The following is a 12,930-nucleotide window of genomic DNA, read 5'->3' on the forward strand; positions in this document are numbered from 1 at the left end:
TAGACACGCATGATATTATCTTCAACAAATCTTTCAGTTGCTTCTCCCAACCTATCATCACCTCAGTCATATCCGGTCTGAGCTTCAGCCTGGTTGTCCTCATTTCCCTAATCTCAACCACAACCTGGCTAAATCACCGAACCACAGCTAATGGATTAAACAAGACAAATATAGAATTAGAGATAGGTCACCAACATACCAAAATGACTGAGGTCCATGTCTTTTCCTCACTAACTTCTAAAAGCTCTTTACCCATGTTGAGCAAAACAGATGACTGCACAGAACCCTGTGGAAGCCCACATAAGAGTAACTTCTCTACTATCTGGCATTCTCGCAAAAGGGAAATAAGGAAGTCACTCAGAATCTCTGCATCTACCCCTCTCATGTTTGCAGGAAAGCCAATAATTCCCCAGGCAATGATACCGCAAGCAGCTGGCACATCTAACAGCAGCAGTGTGGACATCTGATCTTTGGCCATTGCCAGGAGGAGTTCTGCCAACAAAACTCAGGGCAAACCCAGGTCTCCTCCCAGAATTACATGGGTCAAAAATTCTTAATTCTCATCCTTTATCAGGTATGGTTAATATTCTCCCAACCCCTCTAGATTACCACCAGCTCCAAACACCTCCTTTCTCCGACAGAATCCATACAAAGAACAACCAGTTAACATATTGAAAAAAAATTCATAGTAAAATGAACCTTCCCTCTCTTTTCCATAAAACCTAGGTCTCTCAAATCCAGAATGTTAATGGATTTTCTAACAATAATGGGGGAGAACACGGTGTTCTAAATGCAAAATACTTATTTTCATCTACATACAAAAGAAGTATGAGTTAATTAAAAAATTAGTACTTAACTAACCTAATCCAAAAGTCAACAACATGTTGCTCATGTAAAACACTGTCACTACAACTCAGAGAACTGAATCCATTAGCATTCCAGAATGATTTAGAGAATATTTTCTAACATGGTACATTTTGCTCTGGCTGACTAGAACCTCCACTACCTCAATAATGTATCTACTACAGGAACTATCAAAACTGAAATGAAGGATTATGGTTAATAAACAAAGTATAGAAAGCCCATGCCAAAGCAAACCATGGGAAAAAAAGGCAAGTGTGTTTTGAAATACAAACATATCTACCATCCTTCTCCTCCATTGTTGACATACACATTTTATGACACCTTTCAGACCATTGTGAAAGCAAGTCTTCAGATGCCATCTCAGACAGTCTAAGGGCCTGATTCTGAGATCAGTGTAATTCCAGAGTAACTACACTGTAGTCAACAGAATTACACTGGTGTAAAACCAGTGTGAAATCAGAATCAGGCCCTAAATGTTGTTCTAATTAGAGATCATCTAAAATTCACCTGCCAAGTTTATTGTTTTAGTTCTACTATATCGTTTATACATTAGGATTGTGGAAGCACCATATACAGCTTCTCACACTCAAAAGTGGTGGCAAGCTTATTATATCCAATCTATCTATCATATGGGTAGAATTTAGTGGCAGGTAACTGAAAACCAGAAGAATATTTAACATTTCAGTTCAGTGGATAGAAAAATTCATCAAGCAAAAAGGAAATCTACTCCCCACATTCTTAAAATTGATGATTTGCAAATGCTTGAGTTTCATATACAAACAAGTATTGATAATATACAGTTGTCTATGTGGTTGCATTAGGGTGAATGACAATCCTTCCAAAGGATTTTTAAAAAATGTTAATACATTAACTTTTATTGGTCCAACTTCTATTGGTGAAATAGACAAGCTTTCAAGCTTACACAGAGCTCTTCTTCAGGTCTGGAAAAAGCTCTGTGTAAGCTTGAAAGCTTATCTTTTTTACCACCTGAGAGTCTACAGTACATTACTATTGATGAGGCTGAGATCTCACAACAAACATTCTGTTCACAGTATGTATTCTTAAAGGGTAAGGTGCTAAAACATATTCTGAATAACCAGAGTACTCATTTTCTGAAAACTGTATACCCTATATTTTATTAGGCTATGAAGAATCACTGACTGATCTTTTACTCTTCATAAACATATCAACGGAAAATGATTTCTTATCAGCAAACACCACAAACAGTCCAGGGGTGTTCCTGAATGATTTTGTCCTATTAAGGTAGTACCTATGCCCTTACTACAACTAGTGTATGTAGCTTAGTTTCCCCAGGGTTGAGTGAGGCTTTGGGAAGAAAACTGGGAGATGAATAAACTGGTTCATATGAACTTTAAACAACTTTGGGCAAGAGGTCTGAGAGCAATCCTGTCCTTAGAAAATCATGTATAGGGAGGACCTGACACAAGGGCCTGAATCTCCCATACCCTTCAAGCTGAAGTAATGGCTCCAAAAAAGTCAGTCTTCACTGACAGGTGTTATAGTGAACAGGTTGCTAAGGGCTCAAAGTAGAGGACCCATCAACCTCAATAATGCTGTACTGAGGTCCCAAAAGGGAGGAGACTACTGAACTAGAGGAAAACCATGAATAAAAGCCTTTTAGGAATCTAGCCATTGGAGGGTGAGAAAATACAGTGAGGACAGCCCTGCAGAGGAGGGTGATATACAGATATTGCTATTAGATGGACCCTTCTGGAATTAATGCAAAGATTGTTTTAGAGCTAGTAAATAGTCCAAAACAGTGTTGAGAAGGGAGCCAGTTGGTCCTGAGATGTCCAAATAGAAAAACCTTTTCCACTTCAGCTTTCTAAGTCAGTCCAGATGAGATTTTCCTGCTTGGGAGCAGAATGTTCTTTACTTTAGCTCAATAAGTTGTTTCAATGGATATAGGCCAGTCACATCTAGGCTGTCAGACATAACTATGATGGATTTGGATGTAGAATGACTGGTATTCTGCAAGACTATGTCAGACAGAGCAGAGAAGGTGACTGGGGCTGCACAGAGAGGCTGGTGAGGAAGGCTGCCATCTTACAATAACCTGCTGTGGTCATCTTCCTCAGATCAGCTCACAAACAGACTATGGGTAGACGTGGATCACTTGTCTCTAAATGCGTGGCTATCTCTGGCAAGCACTTGATGAACACCCTCAGTGCTATAGAAAGACCAGCAGACAGGACCCTGCACTAGTAGTGAAACGTTCCCACCAGGAATCTGAGGTACATTCTGTGAGCTGGATGTTGAGACATCGAAGGTACAGAGTAGGACTTCAAACCTCTTTCTTCTTTTGAATGAGAAAATAATGGGGAATAAAAATCAGAATCTCATGATTGAGGATCCTGACGAGGGACAGGGAAGGTGGGTGGGCATGGTGGTAGAGAGATTTTAGAACATATACAGTACCGATTGCTAACAAATCTCATGGTATTCCCAGTCCGGGTGTCCAAAAAAAAGGCAGTTGCCAAAAGTGATGAGGGGGTAGCAAAGTAGTGATCTTCAAAAAGTTCTGCTAGGCTCTCAACAGAGGTGTAGAAACTGCTGTTCAGAGGACGTCAAGTGTGCTGTAACTCAGGAAGAGATATCTATGTTGCAACCTCTTTTTTCCTCAGTAGCTCTGATGCCTTCTGTGGATTAAAATGATGTCCCTGTCCCCTATACTATCTGAAGGAAGTTTTAGGTCTGGCTTGCTTTCTCCTTGGATAGAGTATACAAGCTCAGCGAAAATGCAAAAGTAGCTCTAAAGTCCTTTAATGAATGAAGGGCTTTATCAGTTTTTGACTTGAAGAGATTGTGGCCCTCAAACAGAAGACCTGCTATGGTGGTTTGGACCTCGGTAGGTATTCCTGATGACTGGAGCCAGAAGGATCTTTGCATCACCTCGGATAGCTCCCCCCAACCACCACCCCCCACCAGGCTCTCAGCTCCCAGCTCTCTGCCACAGCCAGGCGGCTGCCCTCAGGCTCCCAGCTCCCCGCTCAGAGCCCGGCAGCTGCACTGGAGCCCAGGAGCCACCCAGACTTCAGGCATGGAGCTCACAGTGGTAATTACTGCAGTGGTTTTAAATCGACGTACGTTTCTAGTGTAGACATGCCCTAGTCTCCTCAGGAACGCAGCTACCAAAGACATACGTTTTGTGAAAACTTGAGGAGCTGCCAACAGGCTAAAAGGCAGCACAGTGGATTGGTAATGTGAGTGTTTCACTGTAAACCTGAGCAACTTCTGTAACCTTAAAATATTGCCTCATGAAAGTAAGTGTATCTTAAGTCAAGCGAAGCATACTAGTCCCCGTGTCTGGATGGGGCAGGCACTGATGCAGAGACAGAAAGAGGAGATTGTCTACGCCTATAATCCCTACTCTTCTTTCTCCGCAGGTCCTGCTGAGGAGCAGGGCCAGAGTAATGGTGGGTCTGCTGCATGGGCAGGGAGGCTAGCCCCCCCAGCCCCATCACCTCCATCCGCGGCTCCCCCCCAGTGGCCGGAGCCCCGAACACACCCCCTCCTACTGAATAGGAATGCCTCGAATATGGTCTGGAAACTGGGAAGGGGGATGCCACAGATTCCAAAAAGGCCACTGGACAGGTTTAGGACCCCAGTGACCTCCTGGCCACCCACTCGATAGTGCTCCAGCTGAAGGATCCCTGGCAGGGTAAGTAGTGCCTCAGTGGGGAGTAGTGAGAGCAGCTGTGAGGTTGGGAAATGTAGGATTCAACCTCCGATTCAGAGCAGGACAACTCTCCTTCCGTTGACTGATGATGCCAGTGACTGGTGCCGAGTTGGAAAAGAAAGCACTGTAGCAAGTGTTGCAGGCTTCCCCTTTGAAGGTACTGAAGGATGAGCCATATGAGGCAGTCAGGGCTGACCTGGCACAGAGTCCTGCAGCAATATTGTTGCAGCTCCCAGGTCTGCCGGTACCGAGAGCACAGACTCCTGTACCGTTGGCAATAGCAGTATTGAAAAGCTCAAGAGATCTCTGGCAGCCACAAATGTCTCCAGTGTAATAGGTACCAAGACGGTGTCAGTACAGTGCGGTGCTGCAGATGTGGAAGGTGATCCCTCAGGCTCCAGCCTCAACAGTACCTGCCTCAGTCCTGGAGTCAATGGTCCCTGTTTCTGCATTGCCAGAGAAGAGATGTGCTTGAACTTTGGCAGCACTTTACTCTTAACTGCACTTCTAGCAGATTTCAGTCCCAGAGATCTACTCTCAGCGGTCTACTTGGAGGCCTTATGCCTCTTCTTAGGCAATGGGGATGGTGAGCAGTGGCTGGACTCAGGCAAGCAGGAAATGCATTCTTCACTGAAGCCAAAGCACTCAGTGCAGAGTCCAACTGACCTGGCTTTGATGGAGGTCTCAAGCCTGCCTCCATAAGAAAAACTTTAGTCTGTTTTCATGGCCCTTTTTTGTGTGAGGCTTAAAATCTCTGCAGATCTGGCAGCGATGCCAAACACAAACTTCCTCCAAACACTTCAAGTAGCCTAGGTGTGGGATGCTCACAGGCAGTGGCTTACTGCAGGAAACACAGGGCTTGAAGTCCAGTGACTGAGACATCCCGCTGTACTGGGTACTGGATGAAATCATCAGGTGTGGTAACATTTAATCTAACTACACCAATAACTAACTAATAACTTATGCTATAAAACCATTTACAATAAAATCTAGAAAGAGCCTACTGAGAACCCTTGCAAAGGCAAGTCCGGGTGGTAAGAAGAAACTCAAGGGGCTTGAAGTCAGCTGGGCCCTTTATATTGGTGACCGGACGGGTGTGACAGCTTGAGCTTGAGCCACCCCAACAGGTTTCACTGAGGGAAAAATTTCCAACAACTGTAAGTGGAGCGCACAAACACCGAGTGGAATGCATCTGTGAGATCACTCAAAGAGCTTCTGTTGCATGAACTACTTTGAGATTTTGAAATTTGGCTGAATTTCAAATCTGAACAAAACCCAAATTATTCAAAATTCTCTGAAGGAAAATTCCAGAAAAAGTTGTTTTGGATTGAAACATTTTGTTTTAGCTTTGACTTTTTATTACTATATATTATCTTCTAATTTATAATTCAAAAAATAAAAACAAAGTAATTTCTAAACAAAAGTTGATTTTTTTGGTTTTACTCAAAATTTCTGTGAAAATAATAAAATTTCACAGAGTTTCAATTTTGACTGAGCTGTATTTTCCATCAGAAAATGTTGTCAAAACGTTTTTATAACCAGATCTATTAATACCTATCTATGAAAAATTAGTATAAACTAGTATATATTTTTATTTTTTATAAAGCCAAGAATCAAACTAAAAGTTACAGTAACACAACCCCTGCAGTGTCCGTGTGCTTCTCTGTGACTCTGTTACAGAATCACAGAGAAGCACACGGACACTGCAAGGGTTCACAGGTGGTAAGAAGGATCTAAGTGACGACTGGCCCTGCCTCCACACATTATGACCTGGGAGTGGGGAGGTGAAGAAAAATCTAGGGTTGGGGTGCGGCTGCAACAGACACTGCTGGCCAAAAGAATCATCTTGCATTTGCCTGGGGTGCTTGTGCATCCAATAGTAGAATCGATATGAACAATCATTTGAAGAAGAAATAAGTGTTCTTAGTGGGTACTGTAGCTTTGTGTTGGTTCTAGTAAACTATATTCCTGGATTGAGTCATTTTCTGCCATTGTTTCTATTATAGGATTAGTCTCTGGACCAGCAGGCAATGCACTTCTGGTTTTTTTGGTTCCCCACTCTCTCCTCCCCCCTCCCCCATATTTTCTGGATTTTAGGAAGCATATTAAGTGTCTATGGCACTAAATAGGTGTTAACTGAAATTAAAACCTGCATGTATTTTACTAGTAATAAAATTGAAGAAATGGATTGTACTATGACATCTCTGGTTTCCTCTGTTTTTAAATTTTTGCTTTTGAACAAAATATTTAATTTAACAACATACAGCATAGTTACACTTCAGTATAAAATGGGGAAAGGAATACTGAAGATGTCTGCAAAACTGCATAATACCACGAGGTGGTGCTAAAGTTTTGTTTTCAAATTAACCATCTGGCACAAAAATTGAAGTACTAGTGTGACATTTTTCTTGTATAAAATAATGAAAATATTTTAAACTAATTAAAATATCAAGAATATATAAACAGACAATCACTAACCTGTAAGTGAAAACATTTTTAGTATGGGTCCTGCGATGCAATAACATACTCTTTTATAAAACAATCAAATTTCAAGAATGCAGATAGTTTAGAAAAATGGTACTCTTCCTCGCTCCACCCCTGCTCTCCACCTCTCCAAACATAACATATGGTTATTTTTGTTCCAGAAATAAGTGTACAGATTCTCCAGGGGAACAGTGCTGTACCGGATTAACTCTCCCCTCCTCTCCCCTCCACCCCCCATCACAAATGACTTATTTCAATTACAATTGAGTATTGGTATAATTCTCAGTAGATATGCACTGTTGCATATCTGGCAATAGCAGCAATATGACTTATGAAATAAAATGTTTAAACCATATGATCACTGTGAAACAAACAAAAGCCAAGAAATTAAAAAACTTCTCAATCCAGGCTTAACTCACACAATTCAGACTCAGGGAGAATGATAAGTACAGGACGAGGAGGCAAACATTAAAAATACACAAAATTTTTCTAACAAAACCCAAATTCAACTAGTTTTTAGGTGAGTTAGTTATAAACCTAAAACTTGGCCCAGGTTTTCAAACACAGGGATTTGTTTCATGTAAAGCTCCTCCCATGGTCTGTGACAGAAACTGCAAAATCCTGAAGAGTCAGAGTGTGCAGATCTCTTTCAGTTGTGATATTTTATAAGCTGAGAATTACTATGAACCTTTAGTGCTAAGTGCAGTTCAAGGTGTTGGTGACCATTTTTAAAAGCTCTGACTCTCCTATGACCACCCTCAACTATGCTCCTACTGTAGTTCCTAGTTTATAACTCTCCAGGAGCATCAGTAGGTCTTCCTTAATGGAGGGCCTCAGGCTATGGAATTTGCTCCCATTGATTGTCCCCTAGAGCTCTAGATTTGTATATTTCAAAGCAGAACAGCATCTCTTGGGTGTACAGCCAGCTCTAATGAGCTGCAGGGAATTCCATAGCCATATAGCTTGGAACAGCAATGACAGCATAGCAGGCAGAGGCTCAGACAAAGGGGTTTTAACTATCCACACTCTCCTGACCTCTACAGCTAATGAAGTCATCAAACTGATTTTTACTATTTGAACTCTGAACATTATTGTCTGGTGTTTGGTCCAATCTCTTCCAACCCCTCTCTCTCACATTCCTTCCACTAACAGCCTCACTTTCCTTGTCTGCTGCTCCTTCCTTCCCCATTTCACTCTGCGTCCCTACCCCCTTTCTTACTATTTACTCATCTCCTACTGCTATTTCTCCCTACCCTCTAATAAAGAAAAATGAATAAAAGGAAAAAGAAAAGGAACTAACAAGCAGTGTGCCTAACATAGTCCTGTGACTTTGCTTATACGTGGTTGCCCCTCACCTCTTTTCTCCTTACTTATTGTTTTATTGTCCTTTCTAACTGTAAGCTTTCTGGAGAAGGAATCATATATTCCTTTGTGTTTGTTTACGCAGCAGCAAGCACAACAGGGCCCAAATTCTGACCAGCATTTTTGGGGCACTACTCCCATATAAATGATAATATTTTGGCAGCATGGGAAAGAGGGGGAGAACAGGACGGGTATTGTGTACTTCACTTCTGTAACTTGGCTGTTAACTTACTCCTGATAACAGGTGGGATAGTTTTTGTCAACCTATTGTGAATTATGTAATATATGGTGGGTATTTCAGTTCACTTGTTTGCATATTATACATCTGTAAAACAATGTGTGGTTGCTAAGGCTCCATATAAATTATTTGTTAAAAATATTTAATTAAATAACATGAAGGTATAAACAAGTAACTGTTTTTCAAAAGACATCACATAATTACTACATAGGGGACTTTAATTATACAGCAGTGTTATAAGAACTCAGCTTTTTATTGCATGTGCCATATTGACTAATTAAGTTAAAATGTTCTTCCATCATGTTAATTATGGTATTTTGTATAAGAGCAAGACAAGAGTTTCATGGAGTAGAAATTTGTTTTTATGAATAAGAATTTTACTAGTAAAATTAGTGATGGAAATAAGAAAAATATACCTAGGGTTATATTTAATTAGGGAAGGATTTTTGTTGTTCACATTTTTAAAGTGGATTTAGTTTTTGTGAAAGTTGCTAGTTCAAAAGCTATGGGGAATGAAGTCCTCAACCCATCAAATGGTGTAGACATAAAAAGTATATTCAAGTAATAAATTTTACTATCAGCTGCTTTGATAAGTGTGAAATCATGTTATTTTACTAAAAAATTAACAAACAGAAATTATAATAACCCAGCCACTAGTCAACTCCTGTTGTGTGAAAATTGTTTACATTTACATACGTGCTTTATCAACTGTTTCAGACTCTTTAGCCTAACTAAAAGAAGGCTGAGGGGAGATATGATTGTTCTCTATAAATACATCAGACAGATCAATACCAGGGAAGGGGAGGAGTTATTTAAGTTCAGCACCAATGCTGACACAAGAACAAATAGATATAATCTGAACATCAATTAGTTTAGGCTTGAAATTAGACTTCCATCAGAAGAGTGAAATTCTAGAAGAGCCTTCCAAGGGCAGTAGTGGGGGCAAAAAATCTAACTGGCTTCAAGAATGAGCTTGATAAGTTTATGGAGGGTATAGTACGATGAAACTGCTACAGTGGCATGTAGCTGATCTGTGACTACTAGTAGCAAATATCTCCAACAGCCAGTAATGGGACACTAGTTGGAGAGGGTTCCGTGCTACTACAGAGAATTCTTTCCCAGCTATCTGGCTGCTGGGTCTTGCCCACATGCTCATGGTTTAACTAATCACCATATTTGAGGTCAGGAAAAAATTTACCACCAGGTTAGATTGGCAGACACCCTGGGTTTTTTGCCTTCGGCTGCAGCACGGGGCATAGGTCACTTGCAGGTTTAAACTCATCTTAATGGTGGGTTCTCTGTAACTTGAAGTTTTTATATCATGATTTGAGGACTTCAGTAACTCAGCCAGAGGTTATGGGTCTATTACAAGAGTGGGTGGGGCGAGATTGTGTGGCCTGCAATGTGGAGGAGGTCAGACTAGATCAGGGGTTCTAAAACTTCATTGCACCGCGACCCCCCTTCTGACAACAAAAATTACTACACGACCCCAGGAGGGGGGAGTGAAGCCTGAGCCCAGCCACCCCAGGTGTGGGGGCCAAAGCCAAACCCCAAACCCCACTGCCCCAGGCGGGAAGGGGGGACAAAGCCGAAGCCCAAGGGCTTCAGCCCCAGGCAGTGGGGTTCAGCTTCAGCCCCAGGCCCCAGCAAGTCTAAGCCAGCCCTGGTGACCCCATTAAAATGGGGTCTCAACTCACTTTGAGGTCCAGACCCACAGTTTGAGAACTACTGGACTAGATGATCATGATGGTCCCGACCTTAAAGTCTATGAATCTAAATGTTAACAATTAATGCAGTAAAACAAATTTAAACAAATCATTAGCCAGAAGTTATATTTCCTATGCCAAAAATGATTCAGATCTAAATTTTCAATTACCTCACTACTGTTGGGTAGAGTTCAGAAGTATAAATATACACTATGTTGAAGGCAGCACTGACAGTCAATTTTCCACACAAGGCTAACAGAGTTGGACTGAAGAAAAAACCTTTGGAAGAGAGAAAATAAATAAATGTGAATATAAAGAAATATGTACACGTCTCTGGGGTTTTTTGTACTAAGTTGAAAACATGGTCTTTTTCAAGAGACTTAAATACAAGTATAGCATTTACTCTTTGCTACTGAAGTTTGTTCTTCCAGCGTAAAAGCTATCTATCCTGTCACTTACCTTCCTATGCCAGTTCAGGAGGATATTTGGAATTAAAGACCTCTTTTCTGTAGAAAAAAAATTCCCCACAGTTCACTAATTAAGTGTAGACCTTTTTAAAAAAAAGTTATTTTAAACCACTTGTAAATGGGTTTTGCATAGTAATATTTTTTTATAAATTTATTGTCTGACCTTGTGCGTTCCCTGTAGGATCATAAATTGATGCCTAACTGATGTACTCAAATTTATGATGCTACTGCACCACATATACAGGACTTCATCACACTGACAGACGTCTTTCTGACAACTAAAATCCTTGCCTCCAGAGAAAACACATTCTGTTTTGTGACTAAGATGTATATTTCTGACCAAGAAGTCTCTCCCAATGCTTTTTGGGAAACCCAAGGTTACTAGCAATAATAATGACACGAGAGAGGGAGAGAAAAAAAAGAAAAGGTGGGATTTTTTAAGGTAAAAATTAAATAAAAACATGAATGTATTATGAAATACAAAATCATGGACTATGTGACTGAATTCATAAGCCTATTCAATCTAAAGGCATACATGGTCTAAAAGGAAAAGTTTGAAATTCTGTAAGTAAAAACAAGAACATTGTAATTGATACCCTAGTCCACTAACTAGATAGGCCTACTACTTCCTTGTATTATTCCTTAATGACACACTTTTACCAACTTATTTGCCTTTCACTAAACACACACTCAATTGATGCTATATTGACTGGAGAAGAGTACAGATCTTTTAAAATCTGAAAGAATTAAGTTTAACTCTCCTGTTAACATGATTTTACTTCCACCATTTTGATGAAACAAACTGTGACACAAACTCATTTGTAAAAAGATGTTTTGGATAGAAATCTGGATCTTCAATTTTACTTGCTAGACAAGAAGGAAAAGTCAGAATTATGTTTCAAGAACTGTATTTCAGATTCTTCCTCCAGTTCTGGGTTCAACTTATTTGGATCAAGTCATGTTGGCTAAGTATTGGAAAAGATAGTTTCTCAATTGTTTTTTATTTTTGTCCTTGTATGATTCCAATTCTTTTTAACTGGATCAAGCCAGATTTCTACTTGAACTGAAATACTAGTGTCATCAGCATATACACTGGAACTCTGAAACTTCCTTCAATTGCTTTTCCAAGTTTCATGTCTTCCTGCAGAAATCTTTGTAATGTAAAGGGGATACAAAGGTTATTCAAAAAATCTTCCACGTGCTCAATGCAAATGTCAACATACATCTACTAGCTGGATGCAAACGCAGAAACCCAGTCTTCCTGATAATTCCACTGAGTGTCACTGGGAAACTGGGGCATCAATTTTCTTTTTTTCAATCAACGAATCATGAAGCTGAGGGTGTTTGCAGCACTTTTTAAATTCCACAGTGCATTTTAGAACTTCAATTATTACTGCTTTTTCAGTGAGGCTTATATGATGTGCTGAACAGCCATATATTAGACATTTAGGATTATTATACCTGAGATGTTATCATGTTATTCCTGAGGCAAAAGACTCACTTGCCATATTTCCCTTTGCATTCCTGGATGGCATCGTTAGCAACTCTGGCACAATATTCCATGGCCTTTTTCTCAGAAGTAGAATCAACAGTATTAAACACAGTTTCTCCTGAATGGATGTTGATAACCATCAGTGAGGCAATTCTAATTTTTAACCAGCAATTTCACATCAAGTGTCAACATGAAACCTTTCAGTTCTTCCATTATTTCTTCGCCTAAAGCATCTAGTAGTGGCCCTGTGAATTTAAATCTGTCTGGAGGAATAGATCCAAAGGAAAGTTCTTCAAATATTTCTGATAATGGGTAATTTTGTGCTACTATTTTGGGCAGAATTTTGTGAAAATGATGTTAGAAAATAAGAAAGTTCCAAGTTTCTTATCAAGCTCAAATCTTTGCCATTCAGTTATTTTTTATGGTATAATCACCAATTGGTTGATCTTTGCCATTTTTTGTGTGTCAGAGATGACCAGAGATTGCTCATAAATGAAGTTGATATTAAGCAGCTGCTGGAGCACCTGGAATAGGGAATGGTCACCATGACTATGCTTTTACGATAATGGCATCAAAAATGTTGCACATGAAGGGTCATCATACACATTAATGTTTTA

General features: G+C 40.1%; 1 protein-coding gene across 1 annotated transcript in view; it reads right to left on the reverse strand.

Annotated features, from left to right (window-relative positions):
• The window catches only part of LOC135881680 (solute carrier family 22 member 15-like), a 56,137-nt gene that overhangs the window by 4,307 nt on the left and 38,900 nt on the right, over window positions 1-12,930 (reverse strand). The window contains exon 10 of the mRNA XM_065408349.1: window positions 10,525-10,633. Coding sequence (XP_065264421.1) covers window positions 10,525-10,633 — 109 coding nt within the window. The remainder of the gene's footprint in view (window positions 1-10,524; window positions 10,634-12,930) is intronic.

The sequence above is a fragment of the Emys orbicularis genome, chromosome 7 (genome assembly GCF_028017835.1).
Source record: "Emys orbicularis isolate rEmyOrb1 chromosome 7, rEmyOrb1.hap1, whole genome shotgun sequence".
In the NCBI taxonomy this organism is placed as follows: domain Eukaryota; kingdom Metazoa; phylum Chordata; order Testudines; family Emydidae; genus Emys; species Emys orbicularis.